At 39.8% G+C, this 26,894-nt stretch overlaps 2 protein-coding genes across 12 annotated transcripts in view; one reads left to right on the top strand and one right to left on the bottom strand.

The window, feature by feature from the left end:
- The window catches only part of lrba (LPS responsive beige-like anchor protein), a 191,405-nt gene extending 182,572 nt beyond the window's left edge, over positions 1–8,833 (top strand). For 5 of the 8 annotated variants that reach the window (XM_044347236.1, XM_044347237.1, XM_044347238.1 and 2 more), the window contains 4 exons: positions 2,064–2,165; positions 2,311–2,507; positions 6,185–6,336; positions 7,327–8,833. In XM_044347236.1, coding sequence (XP_044203171.1) covers positions 2,064–2,165; positions 2,311–2,507; positions 6,185–6,336; positions 7,327–7,417 — 542 coding nt within the window. In that variant the 3' untranslated portion in view covers positions 7,418–8,833. The remainder of the gene's footprint in view (positions 1–2,063; positions 2,166–2,310; positions 2,508–6,184; positions 6,337–7,326) is intronic. The other 3 variants (XM_044347239.1, XM_044347235.1, XM_044347241.1) reach the window with 1 other exon arrangement.
- Positions 8,834–8,960: 127 nt separating this feature from the next.
- The window catches only part of dclk2a (doublecortin-like kinase 2a), a 49,136-nt gene continuing 31,202 nt past the window's right edge, over positions 8,961–26,894 (bottom strand). For 2 of the 4 annotated variants that reach the window (XM_044347230.1, XM_044347231.1), the window contains exons 4-17: positions 26,204–26,299; positions 25,568–25,618; positions 22,752–22,840; positions 20,944–21,031; positions 20,385–20,490; positions 18,893–18,950; positions 18,381–18,500; positions 18,151–18,297; positions 17,535–17,668; positions 16,936–17,013; positions 16,355–16,451; positions 15,042–15,122; positions 14,796–14,909; positions 8,961–11,715 (exon numbers count right to left, since the gene is read on the bottom strand). In XM_044347230.1, the coding sequence (XP_044203165.1) occupies positions 10,831–11,715; positions 14,796–14,909; positions 15,042–15,122; positions 16,355–16,451; positions 16,936–17,013; positions 17,535–17,668; positions 18,151–18,297; positions 18,381–18,500; positions 18,893–18,950; positions 20,385–20,490; positions 20,944–21,031; positions 22,752–22,840; positions 25,568–25,618; positions 26,204–26,299 (2,144 nt within the window). In that variant the 3' untranslated portion in view covers positions 8,961–10,830. Of the gene's footprint in view, positions 11,716–12,317; positions 12,331–13,956; positions 14,087–14,795; positions 14,910–15,041; positions 15,123–16,354; positions 16,452–16,935; positions 17,014–17,534; positions 17,669–18,150; positions 18,298–18,380; positions 18,501–18,892; positions 18,951–20,384; positions 20,491–20,943; positions 21,032–22,751; positions 22,841–25,567; positions 25,619–26,203; positions 26,300–26,894 lie in introns of all 4 variants that reach the window. The other 2 variants (XM_044347232.1, XR_006402893.1) reach the window with 2 other exon arrangements.

Here is a 26,894-nt window from a genome sequence, read left to right as displayed (position 1 = left end):
CAGCTTTGGTCATATGCAGGTATGAAATTATAATCAGATGTGGCCCTAATTCAAACCAAACGGCAGGTAGTGGATCAAAAGGTTAACTGATACACCAATATATCAGCTTTATTGATCTTCTCTGAGTAAAATCCGACATCATGCTTTAATCCACAGGCTTGTTGGCCATGAGTTAGCTTTTAGTGACGCTGAGGATGTTAGCTGATTAACAAAATGAAATGTAGATGTTTAGGCTGCCAGTGTGGTTCTGACTGAAATTTGGGCAGCTGATACTTATTTGCGAAGTAGACAGGACCGCCGTAAGGACGAAAGGAGTTAAAATTTTCAACAACTGTGATTGGTGGTGCCAGGAAAAATGAACTGTTTTAGTAAAAAATATATCTGATTATTCTATGATTATAAAATATTCCATCCAATTTAGTATTTTAACATGGATTATTTTAATGTTTTTGTTAATAATTTCAGTTACCATTTACCTCTTTTTTCGTCAGAATCCATTCATAGATACAACTTCTGTTTATTTATAGTGCAACTATATCACCTGAGGTTTCTCTGCACACTTTACAGGTTGAATAAGAACAACAGACACAAAATAGAATAACAACAGACACAGACAATCTGTAATAGTCTGTATACCGTACGTATGGATCAGATAGTTTTTGGATTTGAAACACTGCTGACACGGTCTTTATACGTGAGGAGAGTTTAACTTGCCCTCTAGTTTGCCTTTTTACAAGAGGGTTCAGTAAGCAATATGGTCTGAATGGAGTCTCTCTGCTAAATCTAATTAAGGTTTAACAGTAGCTGTGGCTTTTAGGAAAAGGTATCTGTCTTATTAGTGAACCTGTACTGAGTTTTATGTCATATAATTGAATTAAAGAGAAAACTACATCAACAAACTCTGAAAAAAGATAATCAAATCAGCAAGATACTACATTATATCCCACAAAAATGCCATTTACAGAAAGTAATTACTTTTACATTGCCCTGGAGCTGTTTGCGGTTTGTACATAAATATTTATGGAAAAAAATAGAGTAATTGAGTATTTAGACATGAATCGGTGTCATTGCCCCGTGTTCCTCTTTTCTGAGCTGAGCTTGACCTCTGACAGAAAAAACGACGAGGTCACTAAAGACAAGACCCCCTCCCTGAGACTTCAACCCCTAATGAACTCCATGCTGTGTTTCAAGGATGCTGCCTCACTACTGGCCACCATACATATACACACACAGCTCTGCTGACGTGCACAGTTCCTCACATTTTACATCATTATTTATACACAAGGCATCCAGCTCAACACTTTGACACTAAAACATATTTGGATACAGCCTCCATCTGCAATGAATCCCCCCTACAGTTGTTAAAAAATAATTACATTTCTTAAAAAATAATTACATGTAAAAAATGCAGGAATGTACACGCGTGTGTTTTTTGTGTGTGTGCGCTTTGCACCGACAGAGAAGACAGACGGAGAAGTAAAAGGCGATTTTGTTTTGTCGCTCGCCCTGACAGCTCAAACCAAAACAAAATCACACAAACTTCATGACTTGGACCGTAACTTACTCCCTCTGGCTCTCGCTCTCTCTCTAGCGCAGAAACATCTGGATCCAGTGAAGGCAGTCAGTGGGAGAAGGTTTTAAAGATAGGGAGAGGCGGTGGGTGTCAAGTGCTAGACAGGGAGAGTGACTGAGAAGAGAAATGTATGTGCAACAAGCTACAGTACATATGCATCTACGTAAAAGAAATATAAAACACATTTACTCTTTGCTGAAAAAAAAAAAGAACAACTTTTTGACATTGTTTGTTTTTAATTTCATACAGTTTGACATGTCTGTAGTTTATATGTTTGTTTATAATATGTTTTTCTTTTTTTTTTTACTGCATAGAATTGCCTTCATCTTCTAATGTAAAGGTTATTCTATTAATCAGCTCTGACTGATGCTTTTAGGAATGATTGTTAAGAATTGTTTGCATTACTCTCCCTCTAGTGACCAAAAGCGGTAATAAACATGTGAGGCTATTCTTGGTAATAAACGAAACTATTTTGTTTGTGTTTTCCCAGCAGAGTTTACCACACCGCGGGCCATCTTGACAGGCCATGACTGTGAGGTGACGTGTGCAAGTGTGTGTGCTGAGTTGGGTCTCGTCATCAGTGGCTGCAAAGGTAAGATTGCGTGATTATGTCCAAAATGCACATTTATACTTGACAGCCTAAAGACACTCACCAATGTGGAAGGATCACCTGATAACAACAACTACACATTGAACTCTTCAAACTGCTTTTATTATTTTGTCTTATATCTGTGCAGAGGGTCCTTGTCTGATCCATTCCATGAATGGGGACCTACTGCGGACCCTGGAGGGCCCGGAACGCTGCCTGCGGCCCCGCCTCATCCAATCCTCCACCGAGGGCCACTGCATGATTTACTACGACAAGGGACAGTTTTGTCTCTTCAGCGTCAACGGCAAACTGCTAGGACACATGGAGGTGGACGACAGCATCAAGGTGAGGAAACGCACGTGTTTGTGCGAGCATGCATGTGAAAGTGTACTCGCACATGTACGTATGTCTGCACCACATCAGCGGAGAAAGTCCTTTCACTGATTAAAGGCTTTCTTATAGTTTGAGATCTGAGTAAGGTAAGGGTCGGCATGCCTCGGGGCAAACCGTGGCTTCACATCTCTCTTTCCCTTTCACACGCATACAACAGAGGAAATGGTTCTTTTGATCCAGAGCTCTGTTGTCAGGTCAAATTGTGTTGGCGGCAGTGGTAGAGAACATTCCAGAGGAGTGGTCAGCCTCGGACACCTACACCATTAACTACCCTCCAGCGCAAGACGACACATACCCCATTTCCCACATTTCCTCCCTCGTGGCTAGAGTGACACAAGATAGCGGCTACTGCCTTTGGTTTCCCGACCCGTTGTTTCCGGTCTGGCCTGGGAAATGTAAGCCGGCTCTGACAGACAGCCACACGCCTGTTTCCTATTAAGAAACCTCTGGTGCCCAGGCTCTTAACCTGCCAACCAGCCCACTCCTACACAAAGCCACAAATATATCTCGTATAAGGCTTGAATAATGAGCACACGGAGAAAAATACTGATTGAATGCATTAACATCTCTGGGAAAGTAGCTAGTATATAGTTGGTAGGTTGCACAATACTTTATCGTGTCTTTAGGAGAGTTAATGATGTTTTTACTTGTTGAGCTTTATAGTTCCTTCTTAAAATATGAAGCTGTGACTTGGGAACTGTACGGGCCACTCCTGGCCTTGTCAGCTCTCTTCTGCTGTTGTAAATTCCAGCCATGTCAGATGGCATTAGGAAAATCCTAACATTTTGGAGTAAGGCTGTGAGAGTCTCAACCCCCTCCCACCTCACTCCCCTTAACTCCACCCCTCTGGTTTCTCCAACAGTATTTAGTGCACTCGTGTACATACCAGAATCAATCTTCTCAGCCCTCGGAGCCTCTGCACAGTATGACTCCAGGATAAATAAGTGTTTGTCCTGGCCTGCAGTATTCACTTAGAAAGGAGAGAAAGACTGAGAAAGAGAGAGAGAGTGTGTACACACTGTGAATTTATAAGGGTATGGAGTCAGAGGTTAGATGACAGGCTAACAGTCGGCATCCTAGTCTAATAGCAGAATCGAGTGACAGAAGCCATACTGAATGGATTACAGTCTTTTAAGTACTAGTATAACTCAGGCAGTGTAACCATTCCAGCAGTTTTTTTTCACTGCCTGCGTCCATGTAACAGGGGGATTAACAGCATCATAAATTAAACTTTTTACCTTCCCCAGTCTTAGAATCCACCCACCGTTCCCCGAAAGAAGTAGGAAATATGGGCATTAAAAGTGCATGTGTTTCTTCTGGAGTCATTTTTTTTAGTCATCCAAGCCTGTGTAGCCATCTTGGCTCCCACAGAGCCGTCGGCCATCTTGTTTGACCGCCCAGTGGCAAAAGGCTGATTTATAATGTCTGTCTGCAGCCTCCTACCTGGCCTGGCTGACATGTCTGCCAGCTCTCCTGCCTCCTGCTGGGCTTCAGTAAGGTCATGGACTCCATTAGTAGATACAGAAATACATTAATACAACACAGTAACGGCTAAATCGTACTTATATTCTTTTTATTTTTTAATAGAAATGCTCAGCATACCATCTGATCATGCAGAATATTTCTAAGCAATGAATAGCTGCAACCGCGTATTACATCAGTTTAAAGCTGTTTTTTTTTAATAACAATGGATTAAAAAAACTATGTGTTACATGAAAGAGGTCACTAATCATCCTAATGTGCAGTTCCCCTCTGCTCTGAGTGTTTTAGCCTTTCAGCTCATTGTTTTGGTTTCGCGGCCTACGACTTTGTTCCGTTCACTCTCACTGCTCTCATCAACCCTGTTTGCAGCCACAGCAGGCTGAAAAGTTTTTATAAAGCGATTGTATGTTACCTACCCATAACCAAATGGCAGACGTCACAAAGTTAGCAATGAGAAAGTGCAGCATTTAGCAGCTGCAGAGCAAGAAACTTCCCTCAGGAAACTTGGTGGAGAACAGAACAGAGCTAAAAGGGGTATAAATATTGGACTTACATTCATAAGATGGTCTGCTGGTTGTGTAAATAGGCAACTGTAAGCTAACTTTATACTGTGATAATTTCTTAATGTTGTGTTTTCAGCCTCTTCCCAAAAACGGCCCAAAAAACCTATTAATACGGCTTTAAATTGACAGTTTTTTGATAAAAAGGTAGCCATTTTTTGGTAGGTGTATCACGTTCTCCCATGCGCTGACTCACACTACAATTCAAGTGCTTTGATTATGATTGGTTGAATTGAACATTATCTTTATCGTTGCTGTCAGAACAACTCTAAATGTTGATACACAAGACAATTATTGTACACAAAAACAGACCCACAGCACATAAATCAAAACAGCGCCGCACTCCGTCATGCTCTATTCTCAGCCATCTTGGATGATGATATACAGTAACGGAACAATTAGGCTGGATTGATTCTCGAGACCTCCTGCCAGCGTGGAGCATGCGAGTGCATCATCGTGTGCCCATTTTTTATGTGTCTGTCTGTCTGTGTGAGCGCCTTCACATGCAAGTTTGTGCCTATCTTAAGTGCGCGCGTGATGAGAAACAGAACTCCTTTAATTCTCAGTGTGGTAGGAAATTCCACAAAGGTTTTTATACAAAACATTTGCTTAATTTAGGCTGCACTCCTACGTCCAATCCACTGTGTACTGCTCTTGAAGGGTTATTTATGTTTTCCTTACCAAGTCAAGTTCCTGAAAATGACTTGTTCCAACTTCAGAACTGAAGTTTCATTTTTCCATTTAATATGAGCCTGATTCAACACACATGCTGCTGATGATTGAAGTGTCTCTTGCTGAATCATTGCAAAGCAGCTGCAGCTGAAAGACGGCCGACTTCGGTGTCATGAAACCACAAACGAGAAAAGCTCTAAATTAGTGTCATTTGCTGCTTTTAGAACTTACATTCTGCCTCGTCATTTCATCAGCTACGGTTACTTGCTGATTGATGCTCCTGACTGTTTCAGTTTCAGCTTCTACTATGCACTGTGCCCATAATAGACTCCAACACACGACTTGATTTGTATACGTCTGATTCCCGGGGGACCCATTCGGCTGTTACAGTTTGCAGGAAAAGCAGATGAGACGAGTAAATCTCCGAGCCTCACTGTGGGGAGCCATCTTTGTTGCAAGTCAGGGTCTGTGTACAGAAAGCCCCCAAGGGGGGTGGCACTGACCTGAGATCTTTGTCTGATCACATGACCTCGCAGTATGAGCTTTACTCTGACATAAGAGATAAACTGGTCCCAGATCACCAGGCCTATTCGGAGACAATTTATGCATGTGGTTCCAGCTTGAATAGCTCTGCCTCCATGTTTTTTTTTCCCTTTTGAGCATTGAAGGACAGGTAGCAGATAAATAAGATCAAAGGGGTCAGGCAGTGTAGTCACTTTGGAATCTCCAGTACTGTAAATTTACCATTTGAAGTGAATTCCCTTCCCAATTCAAACACATTATATTTTATAAAAGTTCCAATGATTGGACCATGGCCAAACCAAAGTCAATGGGGAATTTTCAAGCTTATTAAAAAGTTAATAATGACCCCTGTCTCTGTTTGGTTTTTTTTTTGTTTTTGTTTTTTTTTGCCAGGCCATGCTTCTCAGTCGTGATGGCCAGTATCTGCTGACAGGTGGTGATGGAGGTGTAGTATCTGTCTGGCAGGTCCACAACCTCAAACAGCTGTTCACCTACCCTGGCTGCGACGCAGGAATCCGCTCCATGGCCATGTCACATGACCAAAGGTAAAAAAACAAAAACAAAACGCATCTACACATAAAAAGTACAAATGCCTACAACCAGTGGTGGAAGAAGTATTTGGATTTTTAACTAAAAACTTTACCTAAAAATAAAAACAATCCATTACAGGTAAAAGTCCTGCATTAAAAATGTGATTTTACTAAAGTTCAGAAGTGTTTTGGCAAAAGGTACTTCAGTATTAAACATACTCATACTCACTTTTTCAAAGTGTGATACACTGTATATTTAGAACTGAAGTGATAAGCGATAAGATTAATTGATAAGTCAATCAACAGAAAATTAATTGTGAACAAGTTTGTTTTTTTAAATGGAAAATGCTTTTCTATGTTTTATGTCATTGTAAATGGAATATCATTAGGTTTGGACTGTCAGACAAAATAAGTTATTTGAAGCTGTCTCCTGGGACTCCGGGAAATTGTGGGCATTTTTCACCATTTTATGACATTTTTTAGAATAAACAATTAATAGAATAACATATAAACAACCAACAGATAAATAAATAACTGTTAGTTGCAGCCCTTTCTATATTTTATTATTAGATAGATGCATTAACGTGTAGTGTTGCAGCTGTCCAGGGTGAAACATACAACAACTTTACACTGTTGAGTAGTTTAATCTATAACAATATATGATATTTTATAAGGTGATCATATGTACATGTATGTCAAATCTTAACATTCAAAGTAACTGTTAAGTAAATGTAGCAGAGTAAAGAGTACAGTATTTCACTCCAAATTACATTGAAGTATAAAGTTACATAAAATAGAATATCTCAAAGTACAAGTACCTCAAAATTTAAGTATTTCAGTAAATCTACTACTGCCTACTACTTCTGTATTCAAACAACTAGAAGAGTAAAGAGTGTTTGCATTAAAGACTTCTAACTTCTTGTAAGAAAATAAATCCACAGCAAATAAAAAAAACACATAGTATGGAAACAAAACCTCATAATGTTCCCCTCTTACTCCTCTAAGGTGCATCATAACTGGCATGGCATCTGGAAGCATCGTCCTCTTCTACAACGACTTCAACAGATGGCACCACGAGTACCAGACACGGTACTGAGCTGACGACAGCAACAAAACTGACTGACATAGTTGGATACTGATAAAAATCCAAACTGTTGCAAGTGTGAACTCTTCTCAACAGCACTATTCTGTCTATATCCTGATATCCTGAATGTATCTCAATGAAAGAAGAAAAAAAAAATCTGTCCTGTAATAGAAAAATAATCAAACTATTTTTAAAAAGGGCATTGCTATATTTTGTAGCTCAGATAGAAAATTTTCATATAAATCATAGGGTGGGGGTTATGTTACTGTACGGTTAAAAACAAATCTATTTTTAGCTGTAAGAGTCTATTTTCATCTCCTTCGGAAAAGAAAAGAGGGATTTGTGGGGAACTAGTCAGAATCTTATCTCTTGACTTAAGAATCCAAATATTTGTGTACTTTAGGGTGAGTGGATTTTGTTTGTTTTTCAGTAGGTGTGTATGTGGGGAATAATTATTAAGCTGTCATTCACCTTTAACATGCGTTTTGCCATTTTGGCAACACAGCAGATACAGTAGATATGAAATGTTTCAATAAATAATAAATGTATTGGACAGAGGGATAAATGAAGAGGTAATATACATCTATATAAATATCTATATATACTGTTTAAATGTAGTCCTCCATATTTAAAATCTCCATTCCCTCTGTACCTCTGTGCTTGCTAAGAGATTCTGTGCATGGCCCACTATTCATGTAAAACATATCATAGCAGATCTATCGCTTTATCATGTAATACTTCACACATCAAAACACAAAACTTCCCCGCATCAGTGATGTTAATGATGAGCTTTATGCAGTGGAGGATGAGAGGAGAACCATGTTAAGGATTATTCTCATTTTACATTTACATTTCTCTCCTAAATGACTGAAATTAGAAAATATTTGTTTCTAAAAATGGGATTCCTGACCAATACCTGTGTTGGAAAGAGTGAGTGTATGAGATCTGATTGGCACAGGGTATATCCACACTTGTTTTTGTTTTTTTAAAACATCACTAAATGAAAATCATATCATATCCAGTGTCCAAGCCAGCTTAGCGTCTTCAAAGTCCTCTTTGAGTCCTGTCTCCAAAGCAGCTAACAGCAAAGTGAGATGTGCAATGAAAGGAAGGACTTATTCTTTTTCAGTCCAAGGTTCTTTCTCCTCTTCATCGCAGCAGTCTAGATCACAGGATGAGTGATTATGCTGGGATGTGATTCAGCACTAAAATGGTGATGAAACGGTTTCCTTTGGCCCTCAGTAAAATAAACGTCCAACTCTAACTTTTGATTTTTGAGGAAACATTCCTTCAAAGTTTGTGCTTTGATGTGGTTTGAATCTCCAGTTATATAAAAACTAGTGTCATCTATCAACCAATATTTTTGCAATCATTTTGGAGTGTTTTGTGTGCCGAGTTCTGACAATAAAATGGAATTTTATAACTTGACTTGTGCCGACTTCTTTATGTTTGTTCTTTCATCAGGAGTACATAAGACTGTATAGCACCCTCTAGTGGCTGGTTTAATGGCTGCAGCCATTGTATTTTCAGATAAAATATTCACCACAAACACACATTCATTTAGAGTCTTTATTGCATTTTTATTAATTTTTTTTACTGTACTGCTGTTTCAAAATATTGGGACATTAAAAGCAGCCACTCTATGCCTAATAAAAACAATTTGACACAGTTGATCTACCTGTTTAAAACTCTCTTCATACAAATATCCCTTTACAAACTGCTATGACAAAGCATATGAAAATCTACTTTAACTACATATACATAAGAGGGAGCTAAATGACACGATGTACCAACTTGACTTAACTGTGTTTGTGTGTGAGGTTTTTGTCTTGCAGGGAGGCAGGAGGTGGGGAAAGGAGTATGCATGCAGCTGAAAGTCCTGAAGAGGTAAAGTTAGCCCTACTAACACCAGCTGGGATAAATGCCGTGAAGTTTAAAACATGCACAAACAAGGATGAAACAAAAAAAAAATCACTTAATGATTATTACAGATAAATTATTTTGAGGATGCACATTTTGGGACCCCATTATTCTGCCAAGCTGGTTTTGATAAAGGCATCGTTAAGCTGTTGAGCCGTTAGCCAGTGGTCAGGCACGACCCAGTCACCTTTACATTCACACATTCATTCATTAATCCAACAGATTAAAAATCAAAGGTTGAGTATTTTGAAGGAACGGTGTTGACTAGTTTCATGCAGCCCACATTATACTGTAGTGTAGCATTGTCAGTAGGAATGATATTAACTGGTAAAATAACTAAATGTGTGTCCTTTCTGTGCAGTGTTTTAGTTGTAGCAGTAAGCACTTCAGTTTTGAAAATAAGAGCTCATGAGAAACAGACCAGCAGTTTGGTTTCATGTCTGTTGGGACTCATATCACTAATGTTATGCACAGCAGTTATGACCGAGGGTCACGACTGCTCTGACAAAAACAAACCTTCAAGTTTCAGTTTCGGGTGCTTCTTTACACTATGTGGAACTACAGATTTCACTCCAAATAATACAAATAAATCTGTGAATGAAATGTGTCCAGATGTCTGTCAGTTACAGGGGGTAAACAAAATAATCTACCTAATGGACTTTATGAATCACAAAGGAAACTACAATGTCTTACTTCCATCTAGTGGTATCTTTATGTGCAAACAGTTTGGTGGATTTTGAGACCATTTTTTGAGATGTCTGATCTCTGTCCCCACTCTGCAGAATCCCAAGTACGCTGAAGCTTTTTACTCGTTATCAGCTACTTGGTACTTTAGTAGGTATTGCCTTTTATTTTGTCTACCCGCTGTATGTAGTAACAATTTAAGGAAGTCTTAAGTTAAACAGAAAATTTGCAGTTACAATCGGGAAGTTTGATACTGGAGAAAATACTAATAGTGGTTATAGTTGGCTTAACGGATTATAACTGTCCCAAAACTACAGGTAACCAAGCTAGCAAGTTCAGACATTTGATGTGCTAAAATACTTGTACATATTGTCTCTCTGCTAAAGCAAAAGGACACCAAAATGGGATGTGGGAATGTGTGTGTAATGAATAACTATTTACAAAAGAGCCACCGGCAGTCAAAATGGGATAATAAATAAAAGAATTCACATTAATGTGATACAGTAATGCATGACTTTAAAAATAAACAAACCACTCAGAACAGTGATATTCAATTCATTCCCTTTCTCCACATCCTCCATTAATAAATACAGACATATATACAATCGACCAACTCTTAGAAAATGCCTCGTATCCTCTGCCTCTTAAAATGAGTGGGATAAGAAGAGAAGAGAGAGAAAAAAATGCGGACACAGCAGTCACTGGCTCAGTTTACAGCTACTGGAAATGCTCAAGGTGGTGTTTTAGCCTTTAATTTTTCTGATACATACATGAAAAGAGGAGGATTGGGGGTGAAATTGGCTACAGAAAAGACCAGCCATTTAATTCTTCTCAATAAGCTCTTCGGTAATTATGGCGTCAGCAGGTGGAGAACTGGGAGAGGGTGGGGTTGTGGATCTAGGAGGTGTAGAAGGAGGAGAGGGGAACAGGGTTGGATTGGGAGATGGGGGGGAAGGTGCTTGTTTGTTTGGGGAGGAACAAGGGAAGAATAAAACAGGTTTGATGGGGGAGACGGGGGATGGAGAAGCTTGTTTTGTGGGTGAGGAAGACTGGGATGTTGTTTCTTTGGTTGGAGAAGAGGAGGAGGCAAGTTTGGTGGGAGAGGAGGGAGAAAGAGGAGCAGGTTTGGGGGGAGAAAAGGAGATTTGGGCTGGTTTAGTAGGAGATGAAGGGGAAGGACAGGAGAGAGGCGTAGAAGGAGTCGTGCAAGCGGAAAGAGCAGGAGGACCGGAGGGTGAGAGAGTTTGTGGATATGAGCAGGGAACAGCTGAGGGTGATGTAGGTGATGTTCTTATCTCAGGAGGAGAGAAAACAGGCAAAGAGGTGGCAGGGAAATTATCAGTAGAGGGTGAAGGGGAGAAATTAAGTGAACTTACAGGAGCAGAGGGAAGGAAAAGAACGCTGTCAGAAGGGGAATGAGAGCAGGGAGGATTTGTAGTCGCATCAGGCACTGAAGTCCCCAAGGTCTCCGGTGCCACGAGAGGAGCAGTCTCGGCGGATTTTGGTACTTTGGTGTGTGATGCCAGTTTGGTTGGCAATGACTGTTTGGTTGGAGAAGCTGGCCCTGATTCTGAAGGCGAGGCTGGTTTGACTTGAAGGACAGATGGGACTTTCTTGCCAGCAGACGGTTGTGGACATGGCACCGTCTGGGACCCTGGACGACGACAGGTGGTGAGCTGGAGGGTCTCCTTATCTAGAGCTGTGTTCTGGCAAAACAAAAAGACAGTCAGCTTGATTCTTACTGTGCGTACCTCTGAAGCTCAAATAACACCAATCAGGACAAAGAAAGAAAGAGATATTGTGGGTCAATCTACATTGAAGACAGAAAACCTCAGTAATTTAGTTTGTAATCCTTTGTGTGTTTTCCAGTGAGCATTGGGATTTAATCAACTAAATGTTTTGCATTTATATCTGTAGTCATAAACTACTGACCCTGTTTTGCTGTTTCTTTTGATTTCTATGAATGAACACACATGATGAAACAAGCTAATGGAAATGGACAGAAATAACTGAATGATGGTTTAATAAAAAGACAGTATGCTTCACACAGTAGACTGACCCCACGAGAAGGCAAATCAGATCATCAGAGCTACTCTATGTGCAGAGAAAAAGGGCAAATGAGAAAGAAAACATTTACTATTACATTCAACAGATGCATGCATGTAGCATTTTTTTTTAAATTTTCAAATATTGTGTTCTTACGTGAGACAGAAAACTAGTAAATGTCACGTTTCTCTTTTGCCCTTGTGCTGAACCTCAGCAGCAGAACAGGCGAGGCGCAGCGACAGCGTTAAGTGTTAGTACATACCATTGCCTTGGAGCTAATTCAGAGGGAGGTAATGCACGCGTGTGGAGGGGAGGAAGAGGGGGAGAAGCAAAAAGGGACAGAGACTAGTCTTACTCACAGCTTCACAAAAAATAAAGACAACACAACAAGCATGATGGCCAGTGGACAGTTGTTGTTCCAGCTCAGTGAAAATCTGGTATTTCAAATCATAAAGTCATTCAAAGCCAAATAACTCTGTCAGGACTGAGCTGGAACAAACTGTAAGACTCTTTACAAATGACTAAGACACGTGTCGGTGAGTGCTAAGCTATGTGTACATAAGCAAATAAAATGCTGTGGTAAAGTATGATTTATAAGTGCTTTTGAACGTACCAGTTTTAATAGATAAGGCTGGCGATATTCTGTATTTTTCTTGTCATCAAATCCCATGAAAAGACCAAAACCAACAATGAGTTGATCCTTCTAACAAATTTGACTGTGTAGCCAAAGCCTGATATAGCTTATTCCTCTGTGATAGAGACCGCCGTCGCTGTCCAAAAACTATTAAAAGCACATAAATAAGGCACACTGTTGAACTGGGTGACATGTTCCTGCATTATCATGAACATGAGCACTGAAGGTTTCAATCCCACATACAGTACACCCTCCAACTGCCTTAAATACTCACTAGCACACCAAATGTGTATTAATCCACAGCTGAAAGTAGTCCCCAACAAATGCACTGTCATCATCTCTGCTAAAAACTACATTGCCCAGCTTTTTAAAGGAAATTACTAAGCCTTTATTATAAGTGAAACAAAAAATATATTTTTACAGTTTTACGTATTCAGTAGGAACAAAAATGCTAGGGAAGTGCCACAGAAGTCAGAAAGTTTTTAGAGACAAACTAACGCATTGTTGTTTTTTGTCCTTTTATGAGATCTGTTGTAAAATATAGTTATGATGAGTTGTTGTAAAATATAGAACAATGCCAGCCTTATCCTTTAAAATGTGCAGGGGAATCTTACATCCAAGACAATACAGCCAATTTGCTTTGCATCCATCCCTGCCAATTGAGACTACAGAACAGTGTGAGCGCAGTTTTTAATATTCTCCACAAGGTGGCGTCAGAGGACCATTAACATGGAACATTGCTGGGGTACCAGTTGTAAATTTGTAAACCCAGCAGTCACAGGAAGTTGACCGTAAGGAGATATTTTGAATGAGATCACTAACAAATAATAATGAATAAATGACAGAGAGGGAGGCAAATGAAATTAGCATTAGTGCTGTAAACATGCTAAAACACCTCGATGACAAAGTGATCAAAACAAACACATCCTTTGAAACGCATGGTTTTTTTCCCCACATCCCATAATGTATGTGATCGACACATATGTAATGAAATGTGAGAGAAGGAGCAGTATGAGGAGTATGATAAGAGCCAAGAGGGTAAATCCAGGACAGTGTTAGCAAAGTCCACATCAGTTGGTTATAAAGAGCAGTTACTGCAGCTGGCGGCTGGAAAAGAGGGGCAGGGGGTCTGATAGAGAGACAGGAAGGAAGGGAGGGAGAGCAGAGGGGGGTTGTTGTTATGGATGGAGGGAAGAGGGAGTAGGGAAGGGCGATGGCCGGAAAGAAAGAAGGGAAGCGGAGAGAGGAGGGGGTATGAAGTGTGTACCCGGCTCTCAGCTCCAGGCGTCCCCTGTGGTCCTGGGTCGGGTGTGAGGAAAGGGAGAGGAGGAGGGAGGAGGAAGAGGATGGAGAAGAGGAGGAGGGGCCGAGGCCAGGGCCCGTGTTTACACCTCAAACTGTCAAATGAAATTTACAACAAAATGAGGCTCTTTGCAGCAAAGAGGGAGATCAAATCAAATTTCAAATAATAATAATAAACAACTTCCCCTCCCCCCTTTCCTGCTTTGAGACAAACAGACTGAAAAGAGGCTTGATGGGTGGTGTGACCTGATGAGATGAGGAGTGGAGGAAGTCAAACTGTAGAACAGGAAGTGATGCGAGTGAGGCTTGAAACAGACAGGATGGAAGGATGCGACTACCACAGGAATGACTTCTTCCTTGTCCGACCTCCTTTTCGTCATTCCATCTCTAAAATCCTGTCTGACATGTTTACAGCTGCACAAGTTGTCTTGCCTGATCATCTTTAATGTCTTCTTAGATGATGATGGGGGCCAGATATTCTTAGCCAAGTTATTAAGTGGGCATAAGATTCATATAAGATGAATTAGAAGAGGCTCAATTTTCTGTATTTGGGTCAAACATTCGCTACCATGCAGTAAATGTTTGGAAAACGGCCTGACATGTTCAAGCCGCTACAGGCACCTAGTCCATTACTACTAAACCCATGTCAAAATCTCCATATTGGAGATTTCGAAGTCATTGAAAGTCAGCAATCTCATTAAGGTCATAAGATTACACTTCAAAAAAGTACTGCAGTAAATCTCAGAAAAAAAAATGACAAGTGATTGTTCATATGTTGGTTTGTGATTGTTTTTGGTTGCTTACCGTGATGACAGACACTGCAGCTGAGGTGTTGTTGTGCTTTGGCGCAGTGTTAAAGTGCGTCTTCAGTTTACCTGTCACCTCCACCATCATGTTGTTCTCCATGACTGCGTCGTCCTACATACACACATAAATATGCAAAGTGTATAATAGTTCCGCACACCCAAAACTGTCCTTATTGTACAAATCACAAATGCACCCAAGTCTGGCCACACTTAGAAGACAAACACAAACTGCGCTATGAGATACCGTGACCCAAGGGTGGGAGAGGACATCTTGTGCTGTGTATCGAGCCTCAGCGTTGACCTGCAGCATCTTTCCAATCAGCTCCTGAAACAAAACACACTACAGTTAAGGTTGACATCAAAAGTAAACATCCTCAACAACTCGTCATCCGCTGCGTCGATCATGTCATTATGACCTCACTTTGAAAACACACAGAGAGGTGAGACTTGGCCATAATTCAATATATTGACTTTTAGTGGAATTGAATTGTAAATATATGATCATGCTGTGCTATCACTAACAATTAACATTTTCATACAACTTGTAATTAAAAGCTAACAATTGTTTGTTTTATTGTATGCATATGAAGAGCTTTCTGAAGAGTTCATTGCGGTAAACATTAGTTTAATGGTGCACTAATCGCTTTTTTGGGGGGCCAGAACATGGAGCAACTTCAGCAGTCATTTGGAGTTGTGTTTCTGGTGACCTGATTGATGTAAATCCAGTATTCACTCTCGTTTTAGCTCTGCTTTTGATCTACACCAACTCCACTAGTCGCCAGTGCTGGGCAGGTAATAGAATGTAAGTTTATTAGAGCTTTTATCAGCAGAAAACAGTTGCCTGCTGTGTCTGGAAATGAGGTGGGTGAGAGTGGTAAGAATGACCCAAAACAGTCAAGTTGTGGCATGTGTCATAATAATTTAAAGCCTGAAAGACACTAAAGCACTCTGAAGAGCTGAAGGGAACTGTAGAGTTGGGTGATAATTGTCTGTGAGTTCATCACTTCAGCAACACCTTCCACTTAACACATCACTTTACCCATTTTTCATACAGAAATAGTGATTAGGGCAACTTTAAGTACAGTATTTTATGTTTTATGTATCATGATATATACTATTATTATTTTTAATATTGAGATATTGATTTCAACCTGCAAAGAGAGCAAACGTGTTGCTCACAAATAGTCTCCAAATTAATCCTGCTTTAGATTTACACCTGCATAGCTACATAACTGCAAGTCATTTCATGCTGTGGTGTCTATAACTGTGCACTTGTCTATGGTGACAGGGCTGCTGTAATAGCAGTGGGTTTAATTAGCAGTTTGGTCTTCCATGCTGTGCGCGGGCTGTCACTGTAATACATGACATTAATTTAGAGGGTTAGGGGGGTTTCTGTGCCCTTCAGCAGACAGTAGTCATTAAAGCAGTGGGTTCACAGGGTTCGTGTTAACATTTGGATTTTCAGTGGCAGATTTTCTACTGCCACTGCATTCAGTTTAAGGCGAAATGGTCTCTGTCCTCAACGGGGTTAGATGAAAGTTAGACTGTGGTCCCAACCTTGGCTGAGTCAGTGATGTTGTCCCAGTAAGGACTGGGAAAGTCCAGCCGCCCCAAAAGGATCTGGTCAAACAGGTCCTCTTGCAGGTTACTCTCACTGCATAGAAAGACACAAACACACAGAGCAGAAACATGTATAATGTTTCTCACAGAGCAAACAGTATTTATCTACATTGTGGAGAACTACATTTTCTGACTTTAATGTATCTGATAAATAATCTAACGTCACTTTTTATTATGTGGCTTTTGTAACAACCATGGTGCTATACTGTAGATTAAACACATATTACTTTATGCCAAATCCCTCTTACTTTATGAGCACACAACTAATCGGTTTATTTATTGGTATAAAAAACAAGTAATCTCTTTGCCTGCAAACAAAATTGCTGTGTTGTCAAATAATGTGACAAATGTCTGAGCTCTTATTAAATATAATCTATGGCTCAACCTTTACTCAACATTGTGTTTAGTGTTTCAAACTAAACACTATCATGCTGGTTACTACACATTGTGCCTGGAGTTGGTGATAACATGGTTTGATTCAGTTTAAGAATGAGCTTTACTAAACTGAGAGCAAGTACCTTCTAAATGGAGGAAAGCCGCACAGAAGGATGTAGGTGATGACACCTGCAGCCCAGATATCCACCTTCAGACCGTAACTGTGGAAAGGAAAGAGGTGTGGAGACAGAAAGGGTCAATGAGGGATTGACTACAGCTAAAGTAAATAACTTTGTATCACTACAGTGGTCCAAATAGATGACAACATAAAACAAGGAAAAAAAGGACAGTTTTCATTTGACTATAATGTCATAAAGGTAAATATCTGTTTATCACTATCAAGATTTATATCGACACAGATATGCTGACCAATCTCTGTTTTAATGTCCTCTCAGAACATATAGCTTCTCACCAATACAGCAGCAGACCCTCATTTTTATTCCACCCTTAGAGATGAAAACAGATGGCTCTATTTAGACCAATAGGCTAGAATAGTCATGAGCACGTCTACAAATTCCTTCATGTGGGTATGTGGGACCTGTGTTGGATCGAAAAATTGCTAGTGAAAGCTTAATTGAGCTCTGATCGTAGTGTGCAGGTACTTTTCCAACTCAAAAATGAGGAAAAACATGCAGTCACTAGTGAAAAGTTAAACTACATTCTGCCAAAACATCCATCTTACCCAGACTCAGAGATGATTTCTGGTGCCACATATGTGGGAGTTCCACACACAGTATACAAGGGTCCCTCCACCACTGTGGCCAGGCCAAAGTCACCTAGCTTTAATGACTTGGTGCCATCTGGATACTCAAACACCTGGAATGCAAACAGATGATCAAGTTTAAGCCTGTGGTGCAACTGGATGTGTAGGGTGTGTGTAAATATACATGGAAAAACACCTGCACACTTATCCAAAGCCACAATTTTAATTTGAACTGAAATGAACAACACTTCAATCAAAGTCAGATCTTAATCAGATCAAAAGATATTTTTACATGTTTGACCTAATGAAAAAACAGAATTCAGAAGGAGTGCCCATCTCCACAATCAGCATGATGATGTTGGGGTGTTTTTTGATATTTTTGACCTTACAAAGATCTGACTTGGGTTAAAATGTCCATTTCAGTTCAAATTAAAACTGTAGCTTTGGAGTAACTGTGCAGATGTTAATAGTACCAGTCAAAAGTTTGAACACACTCTCTCTTTTCAAGGGAATGGGAAGGTGTGTCCAAACTTCTGACTGGTACTGTATGTGATTTGTGGATAATTACACCCTTTCTATGAGTAAATATACATACCAGCAGGTTTTCTGGTTTAATGTCTCTGTGGACAATGTTCATGCTGTGTAGGTACTTCAGAGCTCCAGCGAGATTGTACACCATGATGCTGGCGTCTCTCTCTGTGTACTTAGCTGAGGAGGTGATGGAATCGAATAAATCCCCGCCCTGCGACACACATCAAATATTTAAGGGTTGCACAGAAATCAAGATTCTTCACTCAAATTAACTGTTGTTAGTCTCTATTGTACCTTGACAAGCTCCATAACTAGATAGAGTTCAGAGGGAGTGTCCACTTCCTCAATCAGCATGATGATGTTGGGGTGTTTCACCTTCCGCAGCACTGCGACTTCATTCTCTATGAGGTGTTCCTGGAAAGACACCCACACAAATAATCCAAGTGACTATGTTACTGTATGCTCCAGTACACAGGATTTACACTGAGCCATTATGCTAATAAAAAAGATGTTGCGTTGTTGATTGAATCTGAATAGGTGTCAAGGGTGTGTGATTCAGCGTGTGTCATTGTCTGCGTGTGAAAGTGTGCAGATAATTTGAGTTAGGCGATGAATAAAACATTACCCGCCTAATCTAACTGTGAGGGATAAGAGGATCAGAGACACACAGGCAATACTGTGCTGTGTGTGGGTGTTAATAATGCACAGTGGAACACTAGCATATGACCCCTTCTTAACGTGTGCGTGTATGAGTCTGAAGAAGAGACAAAATGGGAGATTGCGTGAAAAAAAAAACTGAGTGAGACCTTTCCGCTACACTTGGCCTTGTCGATGATCTTCAGTGCAAACTCTTTTCCTGTGGACCTGAACAGAAACAGTGCAATTAGGGACAATAATAAAAACAGCACTGATGCTGCAGCAATGTCTTGTAATTCAAATCACTGCTCACTGGAGAGCCTCAATTACAGAGTGCAGGAGCACTGCCACACAGTTATTGGAGTGTGTTAGTCAAGTTTATACAATGAGCAGAAATACAGTGCAGACACAGGCGGCTCGACAAGAATCTAAGAACACACAAACATACCTAAATTGTCTTTTTGACAGTATTGATAATAAAAGGTTTTTTTGATCACTTGATTTAAAGTGTGGTTCCCAGTTTTGTTTAGATTTCCACTAGCAGGTATACGAAGCTCGAGCCAATTTAAACAAGGATGTTTACAATGCAGGTTTCACAATATTAAAAAAACAGCTTTGCAAATGTTGTATGTTGAAGAACATGCATTTAACACGTTTGTTCGACCTGTGTTTGTTTACAAGAAAACTCCATTGGAAAAGGCACTCTATGCATTTAATACATCTAACTCAATTTACTCGTAAAATGAAAATGAAAGTCTGGAGTTTTCATGTGTACCAGGCTGGGATAGAGGGTCTAATGAAGAGATGCTTTTGAGTTGTATGGGAATTGTAGGATCCAGCTATTTTGGAGCTTGACCCACACTAGACACTAAAAGTAAGGATATATTGGCCTCTGCTACTTCACCTTTTATTTGTCTCCTGTGACTTAACTTTTCGTAAGTGCAATACTAAATCACTGGACACAGTTCTCCTTCAAAGGACCAGTGTGCAGGATTTAGTGGCATCTAGTAGTAAGGTTGCAGATAGTAACCCCTCACCCTCACCCCTCCAATTCAAGCATGTAGGAAAACCTACAGTGGCCATGAAACTTGTGAAAAACATAAAAGGCCCTTTCTAGAGCCATTGTTTGGTTTGTCCGTTCTGGGCTACTGTAGAAACATGGCGGACCCACTCATATCTAGATATAAAGGGCTCATCCTAAGATCATAAGGTAAGGACACAACAAGACACAACAATTCTTATTTTCAGGTGATTATACTATCATCAAACACACTTATGAATATTATATTCCATCTCTGCCAAGTCTGTTCCACTACCGATGCCACTAAATTCTACACACTGCACCTTTAAGTACACTCTAGGAAAGTGCATCAGACCGTGAGAAAACCCCCTTGATAGGTGTCTTCTCATCATCATCCCTCCTGTCTGCCTGGGCAGTGTGTTGACTCAGAGATTAAAAGGCTAATGAAGTGAATTCACCGCTGGATTATTTCTGTCTCCACAATGCCTGTCACCAGGACTTAAAAACTCTGATGGAGCAGTTACTGCACGTGATGCCTGTCTCATTAAGCTGGCAGCAAGGCACACTGCTGTGCTATTACTGCAGACAGCTGCCGACTGTGCATTAAACATTTCCAGCCTAAATGAATGTGTTTCGCATACCTCTCAATACACTCCTTGACCACAGCGAAGTTGCCATCTCCGATGACCTTGCCAATTTTGTATTTTTCCAAGATGTTTGATGCAGGAAGGTAGCGGTTGCCGTTCACTGCAGGACAAGGGTTACAACAGTAAACAAACAAACCTTGGTGAGCTTTGTAGGATCTCAATCAATTCTCAGACTGAATTAAGGGACCACATGCTGGCACTGAGAGGCACAGTGGTCTCTACTACTCTACTAGAGAACTGAGAAGCAATATTTTGTACACACACACACACGCACACACACACACACACACAGCCCTAAAATAATTTAGTTAAGTATCTGCTCACACAGCACTGAGATATTTCACACTTATCGTTCACACGAGGCTTACTCTTTACCACTTTTGTTGGGTAAGCAAATTCTGTAATCTGCCCTGATGGCACAAGATGAGGAGCGTTTCAGATAGTCAATGTCATTTCCATATGATAGAGGGTGAGGGAGTCCTTGCAATACTGTTGTTGTAGGCAAATGACTCAGGGAGGAGAGGAGAGGAGAGGAGAGGAGAGGAGGACGTACCCTCTGGACTCAGTCGATTGGTTTGTTCCTGGTGGTTGCTCAACGAGCCATTGACATTTGAGGAAGAGATGTGGTGTGACGGAGGGATCTGCAGGATGCAAAAAGGAACAAAAATAGAGATGAGTGCTTGGCTTGAAACAAAACCTGTGAACGAGTCACCATGGCAACTTAAGCACCCACAACCATGCCATACATGGATAAAACATAGATGGTTTATTATTGGTGGGTCATTTTTTTTTATAGTGGCTAAGACATTTTGTTACATAAAAATGCGTCAGATGACACAAAAAGAAAACATTGTGCTCACGAAATATCATTTAGTAAGCTACATTGTGTCACTGCCCATCCATGTATTAAAAAAACTGAAGAGTTATATTTTAAAAATTTTCAACTCTTTAAAAAATTCTTAAACTATAAAATCTACTTGTGTATAAATGCTATGGTGAGATATTCTATGAGGCGTGCTTGTTACAAACATAAAACTTTTTAACAGCCTGCACATTAAACCTGAAATAAACATATTATTATTTGAATAGTGAGCTGGGTCTAAAATAGCTTGCCCTTCAAAAAAGGTACAAGGTGTCACTACAGGAATAGATCTCCTCCACATCCACTTATCATCACTGCACATAAAACCATTAACGCTCCAAATGAATGATTCATCTGTTAAGAGTGTCATTTCTGCTGCAGCACCAGCACTGGCATTCTCAACACCTTATGGCTATATTTTTGAAATGTCAGCCATATGTACTGCCAGCATTAAAATCAATCTTTTCCATTATGTGCAGTAGTGGTCATGTACCTTTACTGCATCATCATGCACTGTCAGGATGTATTATTTAATCTAAAAGGGTAACCCTCTGGACTAAAGTAGAAAGTGGGACAGCTTCAAGGTCTCCTTTACAGCAGGATACATAAAAAAGCTTTTTCCTATAAGTAACTTCTTTTTGTGGCTTTAGTTTACTTGACCACTTCCATAACTTTTTTAGTGAGAAAGAGTGAGAGAGAGTGACAAACTTTGTCATTGATATGTTATTTTGCTTCCATATTTTATTCATTTATCTTTTCTAAAAATGTTATTTTACTCAGCATCATTGCTAGTAAATTTTAATGCTGTCACTAAATCATAAAAATCTAATATCCTGCCAAATTAATGTGGATGGATAAGTCTATGACTCGGCTTAGAGAGGAACGGTGGCTCTCTGGAGGAGGTTTGCCAGTTGGCTGGAGCAGTTAGACAGCTCTGTAGTTTGGGACTAACACGCGGCTTACAGAAGAATCCATCAATAAATCAGATTAGTATCTCAAACTCTACTAAAAACACGTCATAGAGATACAACATCAGCTGTACATACTTGTACATGGTCACTGACTTGATGACTTGACATAGATTTGTTTCATCAATTTGTGGCAAGTAGGTCGATACAATCTTCCCTCCTCCCCCCTCCTTTAAAATCTAGTACAAGCTTGTAATTCATAATAAGAAGCAACCATTTACTATATGACCCCACCTTGACTCACTCAGGTTATAACATGGGGTCTCTAAGGCAAGCCTGCACTGTACAGAGTGAGCCATTAAAGCTGTGGCGAGTAAAGGTCTGATACTGACGTTCAGCAGGAGAACATATTTCTTTTGCCCTTTCATGTGTCAATCATATGTATTATGAGACTGATTAACAATGTGAATGCATACATACACTATGCATATACTATACTAATATAGAAATTGTGTGTGTTGAGTACAGCTGCCAGTTTTGAGTGCACAACATCTACAGTATATGTGACATGCATTTGATATACTTTCTTACCTTAAAATTAGAGATGGGTCTGGGGCTGGTAGGAGAAGGAGTGGACGACTTGGTTGACTTTGGGGTTGAGATCTGGCTGACACCATTTACTGTATGGAGAGAGCAAAGGAATGAGTCATTCTGATATTTTTTATAAGGTTTATTTAGATAAAATCGGATAAAACCACTTGCCATTGGGCACCATCTTTTCTGCTACCAAGTAATCTACAATATCGCATTTCTAACTCAACTTCAACAATGCATCCAGGACTGACTACTGGTGCATACTGAGAAAAACATCCCACACTGGGTAGTGTTTTTGTTAGATGCAACTGGCTGTTAATACTCAAACTCACACATTCACGTTTAGCAAGTTGGAGATTCTGCTGATGTAGAGATATTGACGTCGCCATTTACAATAGCATATGTTACAATAGCATTGTTTTCTTTCTTTTTTAACAGCTGCTGGTTTCTTAGTGAGTTTTTAGGTACTTTACTTCTTGTACTTTACTTGCAGGTAGCACAGGTGTCACAGTTGAAGAGTATATTACTTTCATTCCCTGTAGATAAGGCACATTAGCATGTCTTCATCTGCAGGTCTAAACTGGTGCCGCTGCTAGTTTTCTTGCCAACTGTTGAGCACATGTTGATATAATGCATGCCTAAAATGCTTTGGTTAATCATACTGTACATAACAAGAATGTTATTGTAAGTATTCTATTACACTACAAGCTGACTTTCTCATGTACTGTATGAGGCTTTAGTGTGTAGCACAAGGTGCACAGGCACACAGCAGGGATGAGAGCTTCTATTGTTTGAGTGAATCACTCTCACAAGAACAGATTTTTCTGCCTCCTGCTCACTTGGTTTCTGGCACAAATACAGAGACATAATGCGTCAAACTTTAACTCAAAGTCTCTTCATCTGCATTTACCCAGCTGAGCTGAGGAAAATCATTTCACACTGCCTACAGGCTACATCTTTGTACTGCTGGTTCAGAATTGTATGCGTTTCTTCATTGAGTCATTCAGAGTTCACCTGTCTTCTGGGTATTTATCTTGTCTTCTTAAAGGAACTTCCAAATCAATATTTGAGAAGACTACTGAAACATACAACATGACATTAGTTTTTCATGTTTTAAAAGTATACTTTTACTTCTGAGCACCTACAGATGTAGAGAGATGAGATATAACTGTTCAGTGAGAGCAGGATTTAATTAGCACAGTTGAAGAGTGACTCTAATCAGTTCATGGCTTTGAATCAATGGATTCTGCAGCAGCTGGTTCTCAGATTAGATACATGTGTATAGTACTGTACGTGACATCCTGTGTTGTAGTCTGGATCAGCCATTCACCTCCAAGCAGAAGGACAGGCAAAACAAAAAAGTGTCTCTGTTTGAATACAATGCTCCTTTAAAATCAAAAAATAGAATTAATGGATAGATCATGGATGAAAAAAATGTGGACAAAAACCTTTACTATTCTTGCCACGCAGTTTAAGAATTTAATTCTGGCCTGGGTGTGGTACCTCAAGAAAGGCCATGTTACCCAACTCGAAAACCTTTTAAGACTTCTCTCAGCATCTCTAATGCTGCATTCATGCAATGTTGGTATAATGGGAAGAAAAGGAAAATATCTCCTTCTTCCGTCTTGGGAGAGTTTTTGCACTGTTTCAAGATACAAACAGGTGACAAATTAAAGGAAAAACTGGTACAGGTCTGAATACTTGACCCCTACAGTGAGGGGATCTGGTGGCTCTGTTACACTGTGGGGGGTATTTTGCTGGCATGTTTTGGGTCCATTTGTCCCCTTAGAGGGAATTCAGGCCTGTATTGGTTTTTCCTTTAATTTGTCACCCGTCTGTAGTTCCCCCCACTGCTACGTGCCAATTAGTCACACCATTTAAATCAACTTAACTTTAGTTGTGTTACAGATTTGTGGCAGTTCGTTAAATTAAACCAGATACAAACAATATATGACTATTTATGTATTAGAGTTAATATCAGACTTTAATTAGATGTAATTGGATGTAATTGGTAATATGGTGGCTTTTACTAACCATTTTACCACAGGGTTGTTGACAGCGGGAGACCATCTGTAACTGTCAAAAATTCCCGATATCTCTGACACAAAATTACAATAAGAGGTTGATGTGAAAGGTTTTTCCCACTTAAATTCATGGTCTGAACAATTATGATGTGAGCTCTAACTTACATTATCACACTTTGCTCAACGTTCAACAGTTAACATGCTAATAATATATGTGATTGTATGTAATTTAATATGGAATGTTTCATGTTAGCATGTAACATTTAGCATGTTAACATGCATACAGTTAGCTAACAACAACAGTTAATATTTAGCATGTAAGTGTAGCATGCTCATGTTTAGCATATTAGCATGCTATGTTCACATCCATCTAAGTCTAAGTAGTAAAACTGTCTAAGTATTGAGAATGAAAGCAATTTTGTCAAAAGTTTTAGGTTTCCAGTCAAGAAGAACTGCTGGACAGCTAGAAATTTGACCCATTAGTAACGCTACAAAAGGTCTGGTTAACCAACATTTGAGGAGCATGTATGTCAGTGGTAAAATTTTCAGTCTTGTTGTTAAGATATTTCACTCTGGTCCATGTTGGACTGACAGACCAACTCATCCACTGACTGACATAGTGGCATCTCTCACCCCATCAGCCTTTATTCACAAGAGAAGAGGGGAACCCTAAAGCTGCAAGAACCTTGTTATACTCATTTTATCTTAATTACCAGAGCAGAAGGATATGGCAGGTGGTTGCTAAGGCAAACAATTTGAGACCAGATTGGGTTGAGATAATGGACTCACCTGGGGATTTGATTGGAGACTGACTGGTGGAGTAGTGGACTGGACGCCTTGCTGGGTGTGAGAAAGAAAAAGATGAGACAGTAATATAAGAGAATAATAAAAGTCAGGCAGATAACTACTGTAATCACATAACAACATACTGTGAAACAGGCTAAACTTTAAATGCAATGCTAACACTGCAGTTACTGCCACTCCAAACAGTCTGGCAAACTATCAAAATCTTCCTCTTTAAATCTGACGTGATGGCTTGTAGAACATCAGCTACTCAGCATAATGTTACCTTTCCACAATGCACCACACAAATTGCTTAGTCACCCATCACAACTGCTGGTGAGGTAGTGACGGTTTAGGATGAGGCTGCCAAATAAAAAGGCTATTACTCAGTCTGCCAGCAAGAAGTATACTTACAATATCATTTTGGTGCCACATAAATGGGATTTTTCTTATGTAAAATGAAATAATTTCACACTTATACCCTGATTATTTGCAAGACTTGACCTTTCAGATTTTCTATTTATGGTTAGGCTACATATTTGTATTTTTATATATGTATGTACATCTAGTAAGCTCACAGGGCTATTACAGGCAGAGTCACAGAGTTTCTTGGCTCTTTGTGTGCACAGTCATGTGTCATACCTGCACCAGGGGACTTGCTGCGTCGTGAAGGCCCAGGGCTCTTAGTCCGATTCGGAGTGGCAGAGCGGCTGTATGATGACTTCAGTACTCTGCATTCTGGAGAAACAACACACTCAGGGTCACCATCGCATATATTAACCTTCCTCTATCAACAAACCTGTCTTCTAAAAAACGAGTTTATGTGGCAATATTATTCTCAACAAGCTGCTCTGCCAGGGATATGGTCCTAGCAATGTTATTTAGAAAGGGTGATTTTTATGACTGCTGGTGACACTTGATTATGGCAACAAAAAGGCAGCAAAAAACACAAGCAAACAGTGGTTAGTGAAAACAGATTAAAAAGCGCAACAGAACAGATAAACCATCTTATATCAGGTTCTAGTCGGGGATGAGCTTCAGTACCAGTGAAAAGTTTGGACAAATGTGTGTTCAAACTTTTCACTGGTACTGTTCATCATCATTTTCACACTGTTTTATAGCTGAGTATCATATGAAATTTTTTGATACTTGTGCCAGTAAAATACCTAACTTTTCTGAACAGACACCAAACAGCAACCTATTTTTCATTTTACAAATATAAGACAAAGTTCTCTGATATTGTCTGGACCCAAACAGATTTACAAATATTGATGTAAACCATCTTGTTAAAGATGCATAAATAAGAATACAAATCAGACCAAGCGAATTTCAA

The sequence above is a fragment of the Thunnus albacares genome, chromosome 3, assembly GCF_914725855.1.
Source record: "Thunnus albacares chromosome 3, fThuAlb1.1, whole genome shotgun sequence".
Taxonomy (NCBI): domain Eukaryota; kingdom Metazoa; phylum Chordata; class Actinopteri; order Scombriformes; family Scombridae; genus Thunnus; species Thunnus albacares.
Note: the sequence above shows the minus strand (reverse complement) of the source record. Positions and strands in the feature narration are given on the sequence as shown.